Source organism: Mobula hypostoma, chromosome 7, assembly GCF_963921235.1.
Source record: "Mobula hypostoma chromosome 7, sMobHyp1.1, whole genome shotgun sequence".
Taxonomy (NCBI): domain Eukaryota; kingdom Metazoa; phylum Chordata; class Chondrichthyes; order Myliobatiformes; family Myliobatidae; genus Mobula; species Mobula hypostoma.
The window spans coordinates 60,865,765-60,891,152 of NC_086103.1; the positions used below are offsets into that span (position 1 = coordinate 60,865,765).

Here is a 25,388-nt window from a genome sequence, read left to right on the forward strand (position 1 = left end):
AGATTCAATTTGCTGAGCTGTAAGAATTGAAACTAATGCCACAGAATTTCAAATTACTCACTGCAAGTTTAATAATGCAAATAAACAGAGATATTTAGTGTAATACTATCAGGACCAACAGAACAAATGCAAGTAAAAGACAATGTGAAAAATGAATCAGTTACAAGTATGGAAATACCAATGTCCTTGAACAGAAAAGCCTACAAAATACAGTGAAAACAGTCCAGTCCAGGTAAGGCCCTCCAAAACGTTGAGCACATCTGCAAGTGGCACTGCTACAGGAAAGCAGCATCCATTATCAATGACCCCCACCATCCAGTCTATGCTCTCTTCTTGCTGCTGCCATCAGAAAGGAGGTACAGGATCCTTAAGTTCCACACTACCAGGTTCAGGAAGAATTATTACTCCTCAACCATCAGGCTCTTCAATCAAGTGGACAACTTCATTCACCCCAACACTGAACTAATTCCACAAACTATGGACTCATTTTCAAGGACTCTATAATTCACATTCTTAATATGTATTATTTATTTATTTGTGAATATTATTTTTCCCCTTTTTGTATTTGCACAATTTATTGTCTTGTGCACATTGGTATTTTTTTCCACACTTTGTTATGTGTGGTTTTTCATTGATTCTATTGTGTTTCTTTACGTTTGCTGTGAAGGTCTGCAAAAAAATGAATCTCAGGGTAGTATATGGTGATGTATATGTATGTACTTTGGTAATAAATTTATTTTGAACTTTAATCTGTGGAGAAGAAAGATCAGATATAGAATCAAATGCTTACTGAAAATGCTCAAGACACAAAATTCAACCTTGTGTTTAGTTATCTCCTTCTTTTCTTCAAAACTGCTCTACTTGTAGTCGTGACTATTCTCTGATCCAGGGAATCGCTAAGAACAAAGAAATTGGGCATATTATTTTGAAATTTAATAGTGATGCATGCCAGTTTTTCAATTAACAAAATGCTTATAAGCAAGTGTTCCCTGCCTGCTTTATAAGGTACCATTTCATATAATGGTGTCACCTTAATATCAAAATGAAGCAAAAATAAAGATACGTCATTATCATAGGAAAAAAAACCTCAGTAAAAATTGACAGACTTAAACTTTAGAAAACCAAAATTAATCTGTATGTAATTGGGACTTGATACATTCTCACTGTGGATGTCCCTCATCACACTGTAAGAAAAGTATATCTTTAACCCGATGAAGTCAGCAGGTGATCTCATTTATCTGGACACTGCAAGACGATGTGGACTGGCAAATAATCACTTGAAGTTCCACTGTGCTCAAATTCACTTCTGTTTAGAGGGACAACAAAGAGAACAGCATCCCAATTTACCAATAATAAAACCCAATAGATTTTGTATTCATTCCGCATTGCTTAGGAACAGGGGAAAAAAAAACACTAGTAAACCTGATTTAAATGCACTTTTGTACAAAAGTCTTGGCAAAATTTAATAAATGTTTACATTAAACAGGCTGCACAATTTATTATCTTAAGAGAAAACTGAAGTGGGCAATGATAAAAATTATGTCACTGAAATTAAAAGAATAGTTTATGAAGTTAGTGCCCAATTCACCATATCTGGCAGTCAGATGAAGTCTTTGGATCCAAGACTGGATGTCTTGGAATGTGCAGTGGAAGATCGATGCGGGCTATTAGCTGGGAGCAGAGAAATAATAATGCAAAAATAATTAAAATAAATGGCTGGAGCATAGTACCCAGGGGATAGAGACAGGAGAGTGAATGAGTGGTCAGGACATCTCCCGTGAGTCCTATCAGAGCCTGAAAGTAAAGACAAAGGACTCAGTTCTGAACAGCGTGTATCTGACTTGATATTGAAGTAGATGGTTCTGTACTGCTGGAAATGATAAGCAGGGATTCCTGGAATTACTCAGTAGCTTTTGAGGAAAGAGCTCACAATGCAGACAAGACTTGGGACTGCAAGAAACCAGCTTGCATGAGTTTATTAAGTGAACATCACAATAAATCTATTTTCGTTGACAATACTCTCAACCCTGAACCAGGAGGATCCCTTTAATTAGAATGAAAAGGAATTCCTTATTACACCAGACTGTGGGTCAGAATGTGGCCTGACAGAAAAGTGAATCACATCATCATCCCTTTCCTTTGCAGAAAAAAATTGAACCAGCCCAACACTCTACCAACATATAAATGCTCACCCCACCCCAAGGCACAAAATGACTGTACAAACATGAAGAACACTGCCGCTGAAATATCTTCTTGTTACATTAAAGATATAACCAGGTCATATGTAAACAGTTTTGCAATCTATGACATTTTTCTTGAAAGGGCAGTACATGAGGAGAAATCTCGTGTTTGAACTTGTAGCCAAAAACAGTCATTATGAAATATGTATTGCAGCATTTACTGTAGTCCTCTGTTCTTTAAATTTCAAAAGATATTACTCATTTTCTGTAAAAAGCCAATGCATGTAAACAACGTCAAAGCTATGAGGCAAATATTGAGAAGTTATGCAAACTAGGCAATGACCGATTACTGGGATTTTAATTATACTTTTACTTCTACATTACCAAATGACAAACTGCTTTAATACCTGTACAAAAATTATTAGATCCAATAGATTTAGCACTTTGCCACTTTTCACATGCAATTTTGGTAAAAATATGTGTTTATACTTTGTACTCAAGGTAAATTAAATGTTCCCAAGTATGTTACACAGATATGATTTAAGAAAAGGACGGTGAGCAACAAAAAAAAAATGATCTTGGTCTCATTTATTCTAAGCCAGATGGAGCTTGGATCACAGTAAATGATGGTTTTCCAAAAGTCAATACTATTTTCAAAATGGATTTTTCTTGGACTGTCCCTCCAAGTCAAGGATGATTTGCTTCTATCATAGGTCTACAAAATTTGAGGTGACAAATGAGTTCTATACAGGACATATAGATGCTGCCATAGGTGAGCAGGTGGGATTTGTTAAATGCTCCTTCTACAGTTTGCAGCCTTTGTGTTCCTAGTGAAAAAATTCAAACTGTCCACAGACTTTTCAGATAACTTATGCACTAAATGGTCAGAACTTCCCATGAGTTAGATAAGACGTTACTGTTTTTTGAAGAGGCTTCTAATTCTTCCTTTAAATGCCTTCTATCCTGCTGGAAATTGCTTGCCATGACACAGAGAAGCACAGAGTATTTTTTTTTCAGGAATTTGGCATCAGGTGTAGATAACAAATGGGGTTAGTTAAGCTAGATCAGTACCTCAATACCAGGAATGTTAACCTGCCAGTGTACTTGGACAATTTTTTGGAGGTGATGTTGGTAATACTTCTCTAGTGATTGAAGTGTCTACGGTTGGCTGATCTATGACACTGCTGGAAACCACTGTCTTTTTTAAATAATACTATTTATCAGAATTGTACTTTTTAACAAATTCAAGTATTTTTCACACTCACTGTCAGAAAGCAGTATCGCAGCTAAACTAACATTTTATTACCTTTCTCATATTCATTGGCTAAGTATTAGCACGTTACCCACACGATGCAATTATTTCAATTATGTCACCTATTAACTAATTTATCTCTATCTAGGGAATTTTTCTTATCTATAAAATTGATAGATTTTTCAGAAGCACCATCTTGATTCTTTTGTCTATATGCCCCTTAGCATTAATTGCCCTCTAAGCATTGTTTCTTAACTCTTTATTTAGTTTGCTTAGTATTTGTAAGTTCGTTCGCGCTCTAAAAATAGAAATATAGAAACATAGAAAATAGGTGCAGGAGTAGGCCATTTGGCCCGTCGAGCCTGCACCACCATTCAGTATGATCATGGCTGATCATCCAACTCAGAGCCCTGTACCTGAAACTGAACTCTTGGAATTAAGACTGCTCGCCATGTTTGAATACCAGAAGAACCATAACGATCGGAAAATAAATGGAGACCCAACAACTCCAAAGTATTCAGGATAGGGATTACTGCATTTCAATGGTCTATGATCTTGGTGCTAGGCTTGTGGTCTTAAAATGTGTATGGAATGAGCTCTCAGAAGAAATGGTTGAGAAGAGGCAATAACAAAATTTAAAACATTTGGACAAATACATGAATAGGAAGAGTTGAGAGTGGTATGGGCCATGTGTCGGCAAATGGGATGAGCTTGCTGGGCACCATGACATGAATAAGGCATGCCAAAGAACCTGTTTCTGTGCTGTACTACTTTCCAGCTATGTCCTGGTCTTTGAACAGTCCTTTTCTTCAGACAGTCGAAGTACATAGTAGCACATTGATGACGGTGGTGAATTACATCACTATTGTTTAACCCTGCTGATACATGGTTCCTGAGGTACATAAAGTGATCCAAGTTGGTAAGGTTCTCATTGTAGATCTTGGTTGTCAGAGAATGGTTTTGTGACACCGGAACAAGTTGGTGAAGGACTGTAGTCTTAGAATAGGCATGTTCTCTTGTGTGCTGAGGTGAAGAAACCATCAACAGACCAGGGTTCAGCCTCAGTGTGCACAAAAACCAGTTTCTTTAGCATCGAGTGCGGAATGATCACTTCATTCTGGACTGATTATATGCTCAATTCACCTATAGTACCTTAAGGGCCCTGCTAAATGATCACAAATCTAGTGTCAATTTTTGAATGTTGCTATAAATAGTGCTGTATTTCAGTTATGAGCACTTTAGCAGCTCATGAGGAAAATCCATTAGATAAGCCAGTACAAAGCACATTTGGATCAGGAAGATTCCCTGTTTGGTTAATATTGCTTTTGCTGGGCTCCTTTTGGATCTGTAGGAATAAGGCTGGAGTATGGCTTCAGCAACACTTCAGCCTTAGTGCAACTGGTGATGATCCTGACTTTACTTACAGATAACAATAAGCTACTTTACTAATAGACAAAAATCCCTCAATGCATGTAGTATTATCCTGTAGCATAAATCAGGTATTCCAAAAGAATAGAAAATGGAAAAACTGTCAATTTACACTTTTTAAGTAAAACTTGTTGTGATAAAAAGCATCAAGTTATTGCTTCTACTACTTGAATACTCTATTATTTTAACAGGAATATTTCAACACAAGCTTTAATTCTAAATTCTTTAAAAATGCACAAGTCATGCATCATAATTCTGAAGTATACACAAACTTATATTTCACTACTTAGAAATTCATCGCTCATTCACAATCTTATAAATAGCAGCAATGCATGATATTTAAGGTCCAGTTTAATGTTACTGACCAAAGACGAATTTCTACATAGGCTATGAGCTTTCTCAAGATCCCAAACAGTGCACAATGTCATCATTTTATAATACTTATAATTTCACTTTAAAATTTCCAAAGCAGTAGTCATGGTTGTGTTCATATTTTTCCCCAGTGTGCTTCTTCTATTTAGTAAACTCATCTTAAAACACTTCATAAATGAAAAATAAATTAGACAGAATTTTAATAAAATTTTATTGTAAAAAAACCGATGAACACCACTAATCCCTTTACTGCTGCAGTGCTGATTTTGTAAAGATTTTCCAGAGCTTCCATCAAACGCCACACATTTAAAAACACCTGAAAATCAAACAACTGCAGATGCTGGAAATCTGACGTAACAACAGAAAATACTGAAACACTCAACAATTCGGGGAGAGCCCGTGGAAGGAGAAGTTAACGTTTCAGGTCAATAGAAGGGCATTCTTTTTCTTTCTCTTTCCAGAAATACTGCTTGATTTGCCGACTGCTTCCAATATTTTCTGTTTTACACCACACATATAAATAATTGTCATTACTCTGTATTTCCATCTACTTTCAAGTCACTTTAAAAATGTATGCATTTAAAAAAAAGAGCACACAAATGATGGCAATCAACAACACCAAGGAAATGACAATGGACATAGTGGTGGAATAAGTCATTAGTTTACATTTTCAAGAAAAGTAATAAGAATTGCTGTAAAATAATGTTGATTACTGAGAGGTTACATAGTGAGACAGACAATTCTCAGAACCTGCTTGGATTAAGTGTAGCTTTAAATAAATTGCTGTTGAATAACCCTCTTAGAGGCCACTTGCTTCCTTCAGTTAAGATGAGGTACTATAAAGTCACATTTTAATAATATAATATTTAGATTTTTTTTGATCAATTGTTCATTAAGACTAGCAAGCATTTCCAAATTTGATATATGCCACAAAAATCATATTCAGGGAAATATTTAAGAAATTTAATATCCAAATTGCTTTGTGCCAATGAAAGGGTTAGCAGGTGATTATTTGAACAATTACTTGAATGACAGTGCACCTATATATAGGGGGACAAAAACATATTTCATGTGAAACTTTCTTGAGTGATATCATCAAGGAAAAAGTTGAATTAAGTGAAAAGAACAAAAATCAGTCCCAAATTAATCCCATTTTAATCAATATTACACAGGTACTGAGCATGCATGAATCACACCGCATTTAGCATTAGGCTGGCCCCAACCACTGCTAATCAGCCAGCTGCATGGTCCAAAATCATAATGGTTTAGGACCATCCAGCAATGTTAAGGATCAGTTAAGTTATGGCCAAGCGAGTTTCTCTAATACCTCTTTTTAGAAACGATGCCGTTCTCTGGATTATTGCAAGCCCTAATGAAGGAAAATGAATGAAAGTACATGTGAGGAAAATGAAATTATTTTAAGAAGGTTTTGAATTGAGATGTTGAGAAAGTGAACTACATGCAATGCTGGATAATATACCCTATATATGAGTATAATTCAATCATTCAGTAGAAACATACAAAACTCATTGCTTGCTTTGTATTGTAATGAATTTTGGAAGTCTGTACTGCATGAATGAATTATAAGAAGGCCCCTTTGACAGAAGCACATCAGCTGCTTAGACCATGTTAATATTTATGATCTGACAATAGTAAAAAACAACACTGTTCATTGGAACTATTAATGCCTGGTGACAACATAATTGTACTCCAAACACATCAAGAGAGAGTTTCAAATGACCAGTCTTGAGAACCAAATATGGGAATATATAACTTGAGTAATGATTTGCACTTCCATCAATTACAATTTTACTTGTCTGTGCTTTGAGATCAATATTTAACAATGTTTCAATGACTTATGACAGCAAAGCTTTGGCATTATTTGCTATTGCTTGTCTCAAAATCTCAGTGTTTTCCTGCGCTTTATCTGTTCTGTCACCATGAACTATGTAGTTAATCAGTTCAACATCCAAAACATAAATAATATGTATTTTTCCAAAGTAGATCAGAATCCACCCAATGTTCCATACCGAACTATTTTTCATATATATATAGTAGCATAAGTTATTTTTTCACAAAGAAGTTTATCACTCAACATAACATTTATCTTCACACCCTTGTGATCTGATCATAGAGTGGACTCATCATGCCTGTGTTAACCCTCTAGTTCCATATTCTAGCCTCCAACACTCACCATGTTGCCTTCTTTACCATAACATATATTCAAAAAATCTTTGGAATTTCACCCAAGTTCCATCCCAATAAAATAATATTCAATCAGGTTCTACAACTGCCAGATTTTATTTGATTATTCCAATGGTCAGTTGAAAAAATAACAAGATTTTCCCATGAACTACTTTCACGTTTGATTGGTACATCTTGAGCCTCCCATCATCTATTATGTATACATTGTGAAATAGTACACCATTCAGCATCAATGATAATGTAGAAGTATTAAATATCAGATGAGTTAATAGTCATTCCTATTCGAGCGTCTTTCTCCCTTGCATCTTAGTTCTTAGTTTCAAAGATTCTGTTGTCTGACATTGTTGATATTGGCACTGAAGGTATTGCCAGAACTTTGGTATGATTTGTTCTTTGAAAAAAAATTAGCACTTTTCCAAGAATCTTGGGAGTCCACAACCATTTTGAGAAGAGAGCTTAAAGAGTGCATTTAAATTGCAATGGTAACTTAAATCCGTAAGACCATAGGACATGGGAGCAAAATTAGGCCATCTGGCCCATCGAGTCCGCCCCGCCATTCAATCATGGCTGATCCTTCTTTTCTCCCCTCAATCCCAGTTCCCAGGCTTCTCCCCGTAACCTTTGATGCCATGTCCAATAAAAGCCTGAACGTATAATTGTGGTGCTTAATTTGAGTGCAAATCTAGAGCAGTGTCCAAAGCACAAGAAAGAAGTGTCACTCTCCATTCACAGCAGTCCGATTTTACACCATTAACCTGGCAGCAGCACCATTAAATACGTGTGGATACTACATGAAGAAACTAAAAACGGAATCATTGAATCAGAAAGTTTGTATGACTGGAGGAGGCCATTTTGCTTACTAAATTTACGGTGGAAATAACGCGATATTCAGACTACTCCCAGTTCTTGGACAATAATTGCATAGACATTGGCACTCTAAGTGAGCATCCTGACATTTTTAAGGCTTTCTTCCTCCATCAAGCTGCAAGTCTAGACCATCAATTCTTTCAGTGAAAAAAAATCCTAGTTCCCCATTAATCTGTCTGCTAATTACCACAAATTCATCTCTCCTAGTTATTCATTTCTCTGCTAAGGAAGGCAGACCTTTCCTATTCACGTCGTTTATACTCCCTATCTTTATATATCATTAAACCTTTTAACCTCCTTTGATGCCAAGAATGCAGCTCCAGCCTAATAATTGGCATGTATTCTATTCTCCAGCCTTAGTAATCTCCTCTTATATCATCTCTGCATTCTCTTTTGTGCCATCACATCCTTCATGTGGTGCAGTAACCCATCCTGCAAATGGTATTCCAGTTGCTGTTTAACAATGAATCACTGAAACCCAAACATAAGGGGAACACAAAGTACATACATTTTCTAGTTGTTTTACATGAATCACACTAGCTTTTGACTAATTAGATCATTTGCACAGAATCCTCCTTGCGGTATATGGAATGGATTAAGATTAATAGAAATAGTGTGGTAATTTTTTAGGTCTTTCCAGAAATTTTGTAAGTGTGTAATAGCGTATGTCATCAATTTGCAGAAATGACTCATCCACAGATGATCAAGATGTTTCTCAAATGTCCATTGCAAATACAATTTGCTTGTAAACAGCTGATGTATTTTGTTTTGTACAACATATCAGAAAAGATCTTTTCTAATCTCTTCAAAACATTTATTCCATGCTTGATACTTTCTGTTGTCTTGTGCTCAGTTTTCAATGTAAACAATGTCACTTAACCTTTACTTTTATTCGGGAAATCCAGGTACAGTCTGCTTAGAATGTCTGGAGCAAGATCACATAACCTTTTGAAAGAGTGCATCCTGATTAATAGCAGAAGCTTTGATTTACTTTTAAAAGTGATTCAGGCTTATGGCTCTTTGGCTAATAGGTAATTTACTGCTTTGCTCCATTATGGTCTACAGTCCCTGTCATTTTTTCAAAAGAATGTTCTACTCATTTTGATTCCCTAGATTCCTGTGTGACTCTCATGGATAAATGCTACAGCTACTAACAAGATTTTTTTCAATTGGAAATTCTTACATGATGATAAGGAACTTTGTTACCACTTGTAGCAGATACGATTCCCATGAGCGGTTCTTTAGACTGGTCGTCAGAATTTCTCAGCATCCCATACTGATGCTACACAAAGGATACTGTCAATATATTCCAAAGAAAGATCTTCAAGGGCAGGTAAAACTAGAAAAACTGGTTAAGACCGATTTTACCAATTCACAATAATTCAGTAAACTACTATTTTCAGAGTAAACAATAAAATAAATATTCTAACATCCCTCATAAACAAATAAATCATTTTGATAACATAATCAATTCACTTAAATGCTTCTTACCAGATTTCTTCTTTGTAATTGGTTCTCTGAAATAAAAAGAAATAATATTTACTGAGTGAATGAATTATTTTGTTAAAAGATGTAGCATCTTAATTTCCAGTATTTTAAATCAAATTATAGTATTAAAATTTAAACTACGCTATATTGAATGGTTCAAATGCTAACACTGTACTCAGTTCAATTTTCAATCTTTCTGAAGTGCTAACCAAATTTCCATAAAAATATACTTGAAATAATTATGCTCCCTTGCCAGGACTACTTTTCAGACAGTCTGAAGAAACTGGTTGTCTACCAGTCTGTAATTAAACTCTAATCAGTGCACAGCAATTGACACATGGATAGATTCAGAAGAATAATTTTGATAATTATTGATCTGAAGATATCACAAAGAGAGAATAAGGTGTGAGTACTGCATACAAAAAATTCTCAATCGTGACAGAGGCTGGATGAAGGTAGTAAGGTAAAGAGATATCCACAGTACAATGAATCATTTTAACTTCTCACAATGTCTGTCTACAGTATCTTCTGCCCAAGTGAAAGATCAACTAAGTTTCTATCCTGCTAGATAGGAACATCTGTGAGATAAGGGCATTAGTGTAGCTTTCTATTTAAAGAATCAAGGAATTAATACTCTAACTTCATTGAGGTAGACAGGGCAGGGAAGGTGATGGAATGCAGCAGTCAACGGAGATCACAAATCCATAATGACCACATCTGAAGAAATCATCTGCAATGATTTTGTTAAGTAGTGCAGAATTCAAAAATGAAGAGGAACATGAAATTTAGTTGCAAATGAGACAGTTCATTCTGGCAGAGCCTCATTCTTTGCAACTATCCAACAGCCATGTATGCTCTGGCAGTCTCGGTAACAATGACTGCCAGCAGGTGAGCAAATTAACTACTGCACCATGGGACAAGGGTCCATACAAGTTGGGGGAGTGAAAAGGAATGCAGTAATGAAAGAAGACAATATAGGTAGGATAATAAATATTGTACTTCAGGGGTCCCCAACCTTCTTTACACTGCGGACCAGTTTCATATTGACAATATTCTTGTGGACCGGCCGACTGGGGGCGGGGGGGGGTGGGGCGGGTAGGATTGCCAATGGACAAGAGTAGCAGTCAAATACGTTGTTAACCACCTGAGACTACAATGACCATGATACCTTGCGCGGGCACAAGTGCGCATGTGTGATTCGCACATGCATGTACGTGCCGATTCTTTCTACAAATCGTTTTTGGCGATTCTGTTCGGAGGGGAGGGTGTTAATCACAACTGGAATATAGGTGATAAGTGGCTAATACACTCAATTTTGTTTCTAAAAGGGTTTATCTAACGAATTTAATATTGAACACACAGCGCATATTTTCCTTGCATGAATATAGTGATAAGTCAATTATCAGGGGAGCTTGAAGTAAGTGTTAAACGAACTTCCAGTAGAAGTGGTAGAGGCAGGTTCGATATTATCATTTAAAGAAAAATTGGATAGGTATATAGACAGGAAAGGAATGGAGGGTTATGGGCTGAGTGCAGGTCGGTGGGACTAGGTGAGAGTAGCGTTCGGCACAGACTAGAAGGGCAGAGATGGCCTGTTTCCATGCTGTAATTGTTATATGGTTATATAAGTAAGTCAATAGCATCATAACATTTTAAGTAACATTTGGATATTAAACACACAGCACATATTTTCCCCGTATGAACATATAAAATCATTGCAACACACCAATATCGCTGAATCAGTGGGAGCCCTGGGCTTGTTTCCCTGCAACAAGATGGTCCTATCGAGGGGTGATGGGAGACAGCGATACTCGAAGGGGGTTCCTTATGTCCAGTCTATTCCACAATTTAGTTTTTGTTGCATTCATTGCAGAGATATATTGGAAATGGAAGCAACGTTTTCAGTGCTTTCGTGGCTATCTCAGGATATTTAGCCTTGACTTTGATCCAGAATGCCGGCAGAGATGTTATGTCAAACATACTTTTCAGCCCGCCGTCATTTGCAAGCTCGAGGAATTGATCTCCTTCCCGCGCTGACATGGATGACACGCAGGTAATGACCTCGCGTGCGTTCAAGCTCAACAGTGGGCATGACAGGGAATGAGGAAAGATGCAGCTGACTCATATCGCCAAATCATATCGTTTCCTTGCAGCCCGGTAGCGCATGCTTTGCGGCCTGGTACCGGTCCGCGGCCCGGTGGTTGGGGACCGCTGCTGTACTTTACTCTGAATTCACTATCAAAGGTCTCTAAACACTCTGTTTCCAGGGTTTGCAGTTTCTCTTCAATGTTAGAGAGGAACTTGGAGTGGCAGAAAAAGGAAGAGAGTGGGAACCAATGACAAAGAAACTAAGGAGATCTGCTTAAGGAGTATGTCTAACTATGATCCTACTTAAAGCAAGGAGCTACAAATGTATTAATCTTTCGATTACCGCTTTACCCAAATGCAAATTATATATGTTCCATAAGATACAAAAGTTAAAGGCATGGCTCAAGGATTGGTGTGAAAGAAAGGTGTTCAATTCATGGAGCATGAGCATCAGTACTGTGGAAAGAAGGAGATACCCTGTCGGGCTGGACTTCAATTGGACTATATGGGGACCAGCATTTTAAGGAATTGCATAAGTGAACTGTAGACGTGGTTTTAATTTATGTAATTGTGGAATGGTTCTGGTTGGCAGTCCTCAGGAGGTTGATGACAAACAACATGATGACAGTGCAGCATCACAAAGTGGGTACTGATTGACAAAGCTGGCCAGGATGGGACAGAGTGTACACACTTATCTCCAACTTGAGTCAGAGCAGGAACAAACGGTAAAAAGACTCAAAATGAAATATCTTTATCTGAAGACATGGAATACAGGTAAAACAATGGCACATAGTTTGGGTGTGGTTGTAAAGTAACCAGGCTTGAGAATTAATTATTCCAAAGATGTTAAACGTGTAGAATGGATAGGCAAAATGTAAATGGAGTGGGGGAGGGCAGCCTTCAAAATATAGGACTTGATGAACACAGTAGACTGAAAGGATCTTAGTTCAGAAAATCAATAATCTTGGGTGGAACTAAGACATATAATACATAGGAAGGGATGTAAAACCTTACTGGAAGTGTCTGTAGATCTCCAAATACTACTTTTAATATAGATGTTCTGCAAATCAGGAAATTGGAGGTGCATATCGCAAGCACTGAAACAATCCTGGGGAAGATTCATCTCTTTGCAGCTTGAGGCTGCATCTGGAATATCGCATTCATCTTTGGTCACCCCATGATAGGAAATATGGAGGCTTTGGAAGGGCTGCATAGAACATAGAACATAGAATAGTACAGCACAGTACAGGCCCTTCGGCCCACAATGTTGTGCCGACCCTCAAACCCTGCCTCCCATATAACCCCCACCTTAAATTCTTCCATATACCTGTCTAGTAGTCTCTTAAACTTCACTAGTGTATCTGCCTCCACCACTGACTCAGGCAGTGCATTCCACGCACCAACTACTCTCTGAGTAAAAAACCTTCTTCTAATATCCCCCTTGAACTTCCCACTCCTTACCTTAAAGCCATGTCCTCTTGTATTGAGCAGTGGTGCCCTGGGGAAGAAGCGCTGGCTATCCACTATATCTATTCCTCTTATTATCTTGTACACTTCTATCATGTCTCCTCTCATCCTCCTTCTCTCCAAAGAGTAAAGCCCTAGCTCCCTTAATCTCTGATCATAATGCATACTTTCTAAACCAGGCAGCATCCTGGTAAATCTCCTCTGAACCCTTTCCAATGCTTCCACATCCTTCCTATAGTGAGGTGACAAGAACTGGACACAGTACTCCAAGTGTGGCCTAACCAGAGTTTTATAGAGCTGCATCATTACATCGCGACTCTTAAACTCTATCCCTCGACTTATGAAAGCTAACACCCCATAAGCTTTCTTAACTTCCCTATCCGCCTGTGAGGCAACTTTCAGGGATCTGTGGACATGTACCCCAAAATCCCTCTGCTCCTCCACACTACCAAGTATCCTACTATTTACTTTGTACTCTGCCTTGGAGTTTGTCCTTCCAAAGTGTACCAACTCACACTTCTCTGCGTTGAACTCCATCTGCCACTTCTCAGCCCACTTCTGCATCCTATCAATGTCTCTCTGCAATCTTTGACAATCCTCTACACTATCTACAACACCACCAACCTTTGAGTCGTCTGCAAACTTGCCAACCCACCCTTCTACCCCCACATCCAGGTTGTTAATAAAAATCATGAAAAGTAGAGGTCCCAGAACAGATCCTTGTGGGACACCACTAGTCACAATCCTCCAATCTGAATGTACTCCCTCCACCACCACCCTCTGCCTTCTGCAGGCAAGCCAATTCTGAATCCACCTGGCCAAACTTCCCTGGATCCCATGCCTTCTAACTTTCTGAATAAGCCTACCGTGTGGAACCTTGTCAAATGCTTTACTAAAATCCATATAGATCACATCCACTGCACTACCCTCAACTATATGCCTGGTCACCTCCTCAAAGAACTCTATCAGAACTCTATCTGCAGAAGAGGTTTACCAGAATGCTACTTTACTTAGAGGGTAAGTGCGAGAAAAAAAGAGATTGGACAACTTGGGTGTCTTTTTCTGGAGTGGCAGAAGCTGAGGGGACACTCGATGAAAGTTTATTACATTATGAAAGTTATAAATAGAGTAGACAGCTGATGTTGTTTTCTCAAAGTCAAAATGTCTAAGGTGCAATTAAGATGGGAACGGTAAGCTCAAAGGGGATGGATGCGACAAGTTTTATTTTTAGCAGAGTAGTGGTTGACTGGAGAGTGCTGCGAGGATGGTAATGGAGGCAAATGCAACAGGGACATTTAAGAGGCTCTTAGATAGGCTCATGAATATGCAGAGAATGGAGGGATATGGGCACTGCTCAGGCAGAAGGAACGAGTCTAGGTAGGCGTTTAGTTGCTAGTTTAAATAGTTCTGCACAACTTCATGACCCAAAGGGCCTGTTCCTTTGCAATACTGTTCTATATTCTATGACATAGAACCTAAGTGTTACTAGACAAAATAAAGTAATTGCAATCGTTTGGAGGATAAATTCAAAAGAATAAATAGAGATAACTTTCTATATGTTCAGAAAGCAGATGGAATTGGGTTCTGTTAGATCCTATTATCATGCATTGAGAAGGAGTTAATTTGCTAGCTAAGGGGCCTTTAGGGAACACTAATTATGATGTTGTAGAATACCATATCAAGATTAAAATTGATTTAGTTCACTTTCTATTGGTACATTAGTAAATTAGTAGATTCATCAGTTTAAGCAAAACAAGCCAAGAAGATGGGGCATGAGTTCTTTGTGCTATCGCGGGAAATTAAGTTATAAGATATGACAGAAAACATGTAATGATTGACAATTAAAGAATGAATACCCTGTATATAATTAATCCAAGATCTTGTGAGGTTTTGGCAGGGTATCCCTGTATATGCAGAATGCATTTGTTGTTATAGGATAATCTTAATCTCGGCAGTCAGTACTTAAAAAACAACAGGCCACTTACTGAAGGCAGAAAGAAGGCAAATTTCACTTCTCAAATTCTCATGAGCCTTTGGAATTGCCTTTCTCAAAGGGTGATGAGTTTGGAACTTGGACTTTGAATATAGTCTGGATGGGATCTTTAAGGCATACAAAGATTGATACTTAATAAGCAAGAGAGTGAAAGGTTTACTACAGTTAGATGGGAATGCAAAGCTGAATTTGGAATCAAATCAGCTATGAATATACTAAATGGTAGGGTAGAAATGAGAAGTCGTGACATTTGCCTGTTCCTACACATGCCTTTAAAATAAACAAACAGAAAATGTTATCCAGCCATAGTTACCTATATGTCAAAAATAGTATTTGATCAAACAAAAAGGCTAATACACTACAGCCAAAAGTAAAAGCCAGGACCACAATGATTGGAACATTACAGCTTTCAACAGAAGAGGGGCACGAGAGAAATAGAAAAGGGGGAAAACAGGAGTAATCTATCAAGGGACATGACAAAAGAATGCAAAGCCTTCCTAAATGTATATACAGTAAAGGATTAGGAAAGTTAATATGAGTCTCTTATAGACTGAGACAGGAGAACTAATATTGGGGAATAAGGAAATGGCTGAAAAATGAAACGTATATTGCATCTGTCTTAACAGAAGACACAGAAAATCCCCTAACACAGAGGCTGTCAACAAGTTTAGAGTGAAAGAGGATATGCAACAATTCTTAAAAAATCAACGGAAATCCTTCAAACCAAGAACCCGCATCCCAGGATGAGAAATCATAGTCAGCAGTTTCTCTGGCTGCCATGTATTTTTTACTATTGTAAATATGCTGTTGGGGCAGATGGGGCTCATCAGCCATGGGCGGCAGCTCATCTAGGAGAAGGAAAACTCTGATCTCAGACTTCAGCTGCCTTGCAGCTATACCCACTTATGGGGAAGGCTTTGGGAGTAAACCCCCGAGGGAAAAATCTGGAGCTGGAGTCCCTAAGGCAGTCCCTATGTTGAGTTCAATGCTGACTGGCAACTCCTGCGATGCTGCAGGTACCAACTGTATCGGTCTCTGCCATTCCTTTGAGTTCATCAGCTGCTTGGAAAGGGGGAGCTTGGTACATGGTCAACAGCTTGCTCTCCATATTGTACTGCCCTGGCCTGTGTATCTAGACAGCCAGGATGCAATATCCACGGTCAACTCTGACAGATGGAGGCCCTCAAACATGTTGTTCAGGATTCATGGATTTCCCCTCCCCCTGACTCACATGCATGGCTCATCTACTATACAAATTCAAGCTCAACTTTCTCCAAAGCATGACCCTTGCTTTATAGTTGGATGCAGTGCAAACATGCAGGACCAGACAAGAAACAAAGACAAATTCAATCCATTTCTACTTAACACAGAGCAGACCAATGAAAACCATATGACCATAAGATATAGGAGTAGAATTAGGCCTTTAGCTCATTGAGCCTGCTTGGCCATTTCACCATGACTGATCCAATATTCCTCTCAGCCTCAACCTCCTGCTTTCTCCCCATAACCCTTCATGCCCTGACTAATCAAGAATCTATTAACCTCTGCCTTAAATATACCTAATGACTTGGCTTCCACAGCTGGATATGGTAATGAATTCCACAAATTCACCACTCTCTGGCTAGAGATCTTTCTCATTCCCATTCTAAAAGGATGCCCCTCTACTGTAAGGCTGTGTCCTCTGGTTTTATACTCCCCCACCATAGGAAACATCATCTCCACATCTACTCTATGAGGCCTTTCGACAGTCGATAGGATTCAATGAGGTTCCCCCTCATTCTTCTGAATTCCTCTGAGTACATGCACAGAGCCATCAAACACTCTTCATATAATAAGTCTTTCAATCTCAGAATCATTTTCGTGAGCCTCCTTTGAACCCTCTCTAATGTCATCATATCCTTTCTTAGATAAGGGGCCCAAAACTGCTCACAATACTCCAAGAAAGGCCTTACCAATGTCTTATAAAGCTTTGACATTACATCCTTGCTTTCATATTCTAGCCCTCTTGAAATGGATGCTAACGTCGCATTTGCCTGACTCAGCCTGCAAGTTGACCTTTAGGGAATCCTGCACGAGGACTTCCAAGTCCCTTTGCACCTTGGATATTTGAATTTTCTTCTACCAAAGTGCATGACTATACACTTTCTGACACTGTATTCCATCTGCCACTTCTTTGGCCATTCTCCTAATCTGCCTCAGTCCTTCTACAGCTTCTCTGCTTCTTCAAAACTATATGCATCTCCACCTATCTTCGTATTGTCAGCAAAGTGGGCCACAAAGCCATTCAGTCCACATTCAAATCATTCATATATAACGTAAAAAGAAGTGGTCTTGACACAGACCCCTGTGAAATACCACTCGTCACAAGCAGCCAACCAGAAAAGGCTCCCTTTATTCCCACACTTTGCCCTCTGCTAATCAGGCAATGATCTATCCATGCTAGAATCTTTCCTTTAATACCATGGACTTTTAACTTGTTAAGCACCCTCCTTGTGCCACCTTGTCAAATTCCTTCTGAGAATTCAAGGACACAACATCTACCAGTTCTCCTTTGTCTATCCTGCTTGTTATTTCTTCAAGGAATTCCAACAGATTTGTTGGATAAAAACCATGCTGACTTTGGCCTATTTCATCATGTGTTTCCAAGTACACTAAAACCAAAACCACATCCTTAACATTGACTTCAATATCCTCCCAAACACTGAGGTCAGACTAAATCGCCTATAATTTCCTTTCTCCCTTCTTGAAAAGAGAAGTAGCATTTGCAATTTTCCAGAATCATGCCAGAATCTAATGATTCTCGAAAGATCATTACTAATGGCTCCACAATCTCTTCAGCCACCTCTTTCAGAACCCTGGGGTGTAGACTATTTGGTGGTCCAGGTGATTATCTACCTTCAGACGTCTCAGTTTCCCCAAGCACCTTCTCCCTAGTAATGGCAACTTCACTCACTTCTGCCCTGGACACTGTTGATCTTCCAGCAAATGCTGCTTACTGTTTCCACATTGAAGACTATTGCAAAATACTTATTCAGTTCATCCATTGTTTCCTTGTCCTCCATCGCTATCTCTCCAGCATCATTTTCCAGAGGTTCGATCTCTACTCTTGCCTCTCTTTTACACTTTATATATCAGAAGGAACTTTTGGTATCCTCTTTAATATTATTGACTAGCTTGCTCTTAAATTCCATCTTTTCCTTCTTTATGATTTCTCCAGTCCTGTTCACCTCTATTCTCTCCCGAGCCACAGCGCCAGATTCAGTGTCAGAGATCTGGTCACTGCAGCTATTCCCTGAAGGTCGTCCACTTCAACAGTATCCAAACTGGTATACTTATCATTGAGGGGAACAGTCACAGGGGTACTCTATACTAGCTGACTAATTCCCTTTCTTCTGACAGTCACCCAGTTACCTGCCTTCTGCAACCTAGGGGTGATTACCCATCTGTAGCTCCTAACTATAACTTCCTCAGTCTCCCATATGAACCAAAGGTCACTGAGCTGCACCTGCAGATGCTTAACACATTCTCTGAGGAGCTGCAGCTCGGTGCACCTGATGCAGATGTAGTTATCCGGGAGACTGCTCCTCTCCAGTATTCCCACATTGCACCCAAAGACCACAACACAGTCCCGGAGCCATTTTCACTGCACTAAGTCTGCCCTAACAGAAGAGAAACGAAGAAGAAAAAAAAACAAGAAGAAACTTACCAGATACTTACCTTGCCCAAGCGTGTACTTGCCTAAGCATAATGAGCTGAAGTCAAAGCCTCCCCGCTCTAACACTGGCCCACTCTCACAATGGCCACTCCACTTGACCCTGTCTCATTTTGGTTCACACTTGCTAATGAATCCCATTCACTGATTAGACACAGTTCAAACCCTGAAGATAACCACGAAGCGCTGCTTTTTTAATCTTCAATTTCAGACACCTGTGAAGTTCCCTCTTCTTCTTGCACTCCCATTTACTGATTGGGTGATATTCAAACATCAAAAACTGCTGAAAAGTACTGCTTTTTAATCTTCAATCTCAGACATGTGTGAAGTTGCCTCTTCTTCTTATGCTCCTGTTCACTGATTGGGTGTAATTCAAATAAAGTGGTGTCCTATGCACTTATAACTTTTCTAATGAATTTTTAAATTACTAGACATTGAACAATGTCAATTCAAAATTTATATTAATTGAAATCCCCAAGCTGAAGATTTATTTTATTTGGAGTATTCTATTTCTTTTATTTTAAACTTCTATCCATGTTCTGACTATCTGTGTTGATCTAGGAAAGTCAATCATGTCTGGTATAAATTAGATTTTGAATCAATATAGAAAAAAAGAACAATCATAGGAATCATGTTATTGGTTAGAGCATTTCTAAGTGGCACTCTGATCCCTCTAGTCATACAAAAGATATTGATTGGGCAATGTTTAATATAAATTACTGGCTATTTAAAATGCAGCCAAAGAAAATCAAAAATGTTGAAAATATATAAGAAATATTTCAGAATCTGAAAATAGTTTGACCTGTAAATACTTTATCAGAACTGACAGTTTCTCTGCTCAAAATAGGGAATATATTTTTGTTTAATCATGATGAGCTTGTTGTGTATATTTATCTTGTATGCATTCTTTAGATTTCCTTTTTCAGATATTGACAAGATCAAAAGATTACATGAGGAAGAATTCAAAATGCCTCATTTGTACACACCACTTTATGAAGTGCTTGCTAGTACCATAAAGACCGTCTATAGCTAACACTGGACAAACTCTGCAGGTCAGGCAGCATCTGTAGAAGCAAAAGTTGCATGTTGATGTTTGAGGTCAAGACTGTATCAGGACTGAGAGGAAAGAGGAATGATTGCCTGTATATAATCAGTACTAGGAGGTGAGTGGCTGGGATAGAAGCTGAGAAGTGATGGACCTTCTGCTTGTTATTCCAGATTCCACAATCCTCAATCACATCTGTCTTTAAACAGTGAAGAAGCAGACACCACCACAAAATGGATGGTGCAAACGCAATACCAAACAAAATCAACCCAATTAAATATAACCTTGAAAGGATCGATTCTGATAAGTCTATTGTGACACTGGTCAAGAGGAGACATTGATTTCTTATTAATTTGGAAATGACAAATTTCAAAATGAACGTCAAAAATATACTTCATACGAAAGCAGATAAAGCACAAGACTGGGATCTTACAACAAAGAGCAAAATACATAGTGTAAAAGCATAAACGAGGGAAAATCTACAGATGCCAGAAATCCAAGCAATACACACAAAGTGATGGAGGAACTCAGCAGGCCAGGTAGCATCTATGGGTAAAAGTGCAGTCAACATTTCAGGCTAAGACTCTTCGGCAGCATTTTGTGTGTGTTGCCTAGAGTAAAAACATTGTTCTTTGGCAACTATCTATAAGATATTCATATGTAGACCTTTCAGCATTAACCTGTTGGATAATATAAATGATTTTCTGTGGTCCTCTAATGTGCATAGAATGAACCAGGCCTTTGCATTCTATTAGTTACAGCTTGACTTTGTACATGGAGTTGCATTTTGATTGCTTACTTGCTACAGCACAGGAAAACTTATTGATACATCGGGCCCATGCTACCTTGCAACAGGGTCCCATTTCCTCTCTCCTTATGTCCTTTATTCCCTTACATGCCCAGAAAACTCCCCGTAGCTTATTTTGCCACCTTCACCTGCACTGCATGGTAATACAATAGCCAGCAAGTCTGTGGGTGGTCACAGAAAACCAGGACACTGGGTGGAAACCCAGGGACTCATGGGAACAATGTGTCATCTCCACATAGGCAACACTGGAGATCAGGGACCCTGGGTGCTGAAGCTGTGGGACAGCAGCTGGCATCGAGTCATGCTCCTGGTAGTGTCACTGGCTTACCTTTCTACTCTGGGTTCCTTTGAATTCTTTTGGCATAAGTTAAAATGAAGACCACTAGTAATCAATTGAAGTGGAAGCAAAATACTTCTCTTTACTATCAGGCACTTGAGTACTTAAAGCACTACTAGGAAGATACTTTTAAAATAACGAGGTGAAAAACATTTATTTAACTACCAAAATAATTTAAGAGAGGGTAAGTAGCCAGGGGAGGCAAGGTAAGTTAGTGAGGTTTGAAAGCACTGGACAAGTAGGATCACAGGCCTTGTTCAGCATGATGTCAGCAGCACAGACATAGAAAGTGTTGTTCAGACACAGGAAACACCATTACTATTTGAGGTCACATTATTTGGAGGACAAAACTCAAGACAGACATTTGAAGACTGGAAAAACTCATTAAGGAACAAGGCCAAAAGAGTAGCAGGAAATCCGTACACCACGTTTTTATGGGGTCTGGGCATTGCTGTAAGGATAGCATTTATTGACCATCACTACGTGCCCTTTATTAGGTGGTGCTGAGCTGCTTTCTTGAACTGCTACAACCCTCTGGTGAAGGTACTTCTGCAAAATTATTGCCTTGGGGATTCTGGGATGATACAGCGCCACTTGCTGGGGAAACTGCAAGTGGTGGGGTTCCCCTGCACCTGTTATACTTGTCATTCCTGGGACAAGAGGCCGTGAAGTTGGGAAGTTGCCATCCCCCTCCTAAGCCAGAAACAGGACAGATGAACATGGCCTGAGACTGGAAAATGCTGGTGGATGACAATAAACAACTCACTTTTCCATCAGAAATTGCTACCACTGACCTCAGGCCAGACTTGGTTCTCCAGTCCAATTCATTACAGATGGTCTACATCGTGGAACTTGTAGTCCTGTAGAGGACTAAGTGGCTGAAGCATGAGCACAAGCGGCTACACTGTGCAGGTTTAACAAATGAAGCTCAGCAATGAGGCTGGAGTACCAAAGTTTTTCCTGTGAAAGTGGGTTCTAGAGGATTTGTACTCACATCCGACATCAAATTGCTGAATGAGCTGTGGATTCAAGGTCAGACTCTACCGCAAACCATCAGAGCCACATCAGAGGCAGTGGAAAGAAGCAGTCAATGGCTTTGGGTCAAGCGAAAAGACCTCTACTGGGTTCCAAGATAGTATCAAGAGAGTGGGAGGACAGCACTCTGGGACAGCAGAAGTCATTGTTGAGCCTTTCAGATGAAACATCGAGGAAGGAGAATGCCCACTTGAAAACCCCTGCATGTCAACCTTGTGCCACTCCCAACATCAAGGCAGTCTCGAGCAGGTGATCATGACCCATTGGCACAAGGGACAGTAACATCTTATCCTGTGTTTTTTTGTCAGAGTAAACTAGGTAAGTAAATGCAGGATATTTGGTAGATAGTATAGACTGCAACTATGTTGTGAAAGCGGTGAAGAGAATAAATGCTTAAGCATTCTGGAAAGGCACTAATCAAACCAACTGCTTTGTCCTGAATGGTGAAGTTTGTTGAGTGTTTAGAGTTGTATTCAGGAACAGCATACCATCAGACATTAGGAAGTCTACCTACAAGCCAAAAAGAATCAGTCACTACAGGATGCCAAATATCTGAACTTCTCTGATAACCACAGCTTTTATGTGGCAGATCTAAGTGAGCTTCTGCTCAGTTGTGATCCCCAGAGTGCTGAAGGTGGGGGGTTGGAAATTATAATGCTACAAATTTCATGGGTAGATAACCAAAGGAATTTTCCTACCACATACCAACCTATGCTTAAAAGACACACTATTACATGCAGACACACCGCTTTGTTACTTCAGGTGTAAAATTCAGGAGATCAAGAGAAAGGAGTCGCTTGATTGGTGCCCAGGCTACCAGTCTAGATATTCATTACCTTCACCACCCTTACCTGCAGATGCCAGCGATTCAAGTTCTTAACAGTTAGAAAAACAAGCTGCTGTGCACATGAACGTCATCACTTGAAAAGATTTCACTCTTATTTCATTCAGGCTTAGGTTAAATACTCAAATACCTTACCTTAAAAGCGGAAATAGGGACACACAAGAGCCTGTAGATGCTGGAATCTGGAGCAACAAACAATGTGCTAGAGGAATTCGGTGGCTCGAGCAGCAACCATCCATGGGAGGAACAAAACTCTTAATGTTTCTGGTTGAAACCGTGCATCAGGGCTAGGACTGGATTGGAGATATGGCCAGCATAGATAGGAGAAGGGGAGTGGGAAGAAGGGTCTCTGAGCTAGTCCTGATGAAAGGTCTTGACCCAAAACACGTGAATTCTTTACTATCATTGGTTGCTCAGCTAGTGACTGCCGGCATCCAACTGATTTGATACCCGAAAGCAACTGGTGTTTGTAGAAAGGGTGTTCTTAAAACAAAACGTCATGATTCTGGAAATGTATCTTATTTTTAATGAATATTGACACATTCAGTTCAATATCTACTCATGAAATTGCATATCCCAGGGTTGTTCAGATTGTGGCTCCTGATCAGGATTTATCACAAGAATGATTTATGAGCATCTGTTTAACTCAGCCTCTCCATTGCTAAAACAAGCAAATGCTTACTCCTCAATAAATTCATAAGAATGAATAAGCTACTTTATTTACTCTTTTGAGTAAACATACAGAATAATTATGGTCAGAATCACTTCTCCAATCAATGCAACGTGTTTCTCAGTGCTAGTGAGAATATAATGGCTATTTACAGTTGGTACTTGGTTTGTTTCCTTTCGCTTTTGACATTAAGTTTTAGTGCCTAGTTGCCCTTAAAGCACCTTGTTTCCAAAAGGATGGTAATTGTTGCGCTCATTCAAATACCTTTTTTTGCTTAATGGATGAAAAACCTGATGTTATCCATGGAAGTCACACAAACATCATAATTTCAATTAAGATTTTCATCATAGTGATAGATTTCTCTCTGTAACACTGTACTGTAACCAAAGTTTGAGTTTCGGTGTGAAGTATCCTTTTCATGCATTGCAAGCTCTCATGTGCGTGGTCTTAGCACAGAAAGTGCTTGGTCTGCAAGTTGGCTTTTAAAGGGACAGGCAATAATACAAGTATCCTCGCCTTCATGAGCCCTGCAGGCCTGTGCAGAGAGCCGTAGAGAGTTGGGCTCCAAGGTTTCTAAAACACCTGTACTTGTGCATTGTTGGTTTAACTAGAATCATTAAGCCCTTGTACTTTCTATTTAACCATGTCAAGTTCATTTTGACTGGCACGGGTTTTCTGCATACCATGATTATTTAAAACGGACTCCCGATTAGTGCTTACTGCGGGGTCCTTGTTCTGAGAATGATTTGTCTCGCAATGTCACTCAGTCGAGCCACCGATGTTCTGCTGGAATTCCTATGTTTAAACTTTTGTTTGTGTATCTACATGGGAGTCTGTCACTCCCCGGCACCTGGCACTTAGAGAGGATGCTTCCTATAGTGGGGGAGTCTAGCACCAGAGTACAGAGCCTCAGAATACAAGGATGTCCTTTTAGAACAGAGATGAGGAGGAATTTCTTTAGCTAGAGAGTGGTTATAGGCTCCCTCATACTGGTTTTAGATAAAAGTCTAGCAGCAGCATTCTGAATGAGTTGAAGTTTGTCAATAGATTGCTGTTGAAGGCCAGTAATCTAAACCATTTGATATAAAGCTGTGAATTAGTTTTTCAGCATCATTACGTGACAGAATTGGACGGATCTTTGCAATATTTCTTAACTGTAGAAATGTTCCTCTGGTACCATTCTCTATATGGGATGTAAAATTTAAATGAGTCAAGGGTATCACCCATACTAATTTTAAAAGGGGAGCCAAAACTATCTCTTTACAAGGTATGACATCCTTACAAGAAGCAGGCTGAGGGAATAGAAACATAGAAACATAGAAAACATATAGCGCAATACAGGCCCTTCGGCCCACAAAGCTGTGCTGAACATGTCCCTACCTTAGACCTACCTAGGCTTTACACATAGCCCTCTATTTTTCTAAGCTCCATGTAGCCATCCAGGAGTCTCTTAAAAGACCCAATTGTTTCTGCCTCCACTGCAGCCACTGGCAGCCCATTCCACGCACTCACCACTCTCTGCATAAAAAACTTACCCCTGACATCTCCTCTATACCTACTTCCAAGCACCTTAAAACTATGCCCTCTCGTGCTAGCC

At 39.1% G+C, this 25,388-nt stretch overlaps 1 protein-coding gene across 2 annotated transcripts in view; it reads right to left on the bottom strand.

The window, feature by feature from the left end:
• The window catches only part of sh3pxd2b (SH3 and PX domains 2B), a 300,375-nt gene that overhangs the window by 55,019 nt on the left and 219,968 nt on the right, over nucleotides 1-25,388 (bottom strand). Inside the window, exons 6-7 of one of the 2 annotated variants that reach the window (XM_063053510.1) lie at nucleotides 9,796-9,821; nucleotides 6,560-6,601 (exon numbers count right to left, since the gene is read on the bottom strand). In XM_063053510.1, coding sequence (XP_062909580.1) covers nucleotides 6,560-6,601; nucleotides 9,796-9,821 — 68 coding nt within the window. The remainder of the gene's footprint in view (nucleotides 1-6,559; nucleotides 6,602-9,795; nucleotides 9,822-25,388) is intronic. The other variant, XM_063053511.1, reaches the window with a different exon arrangement.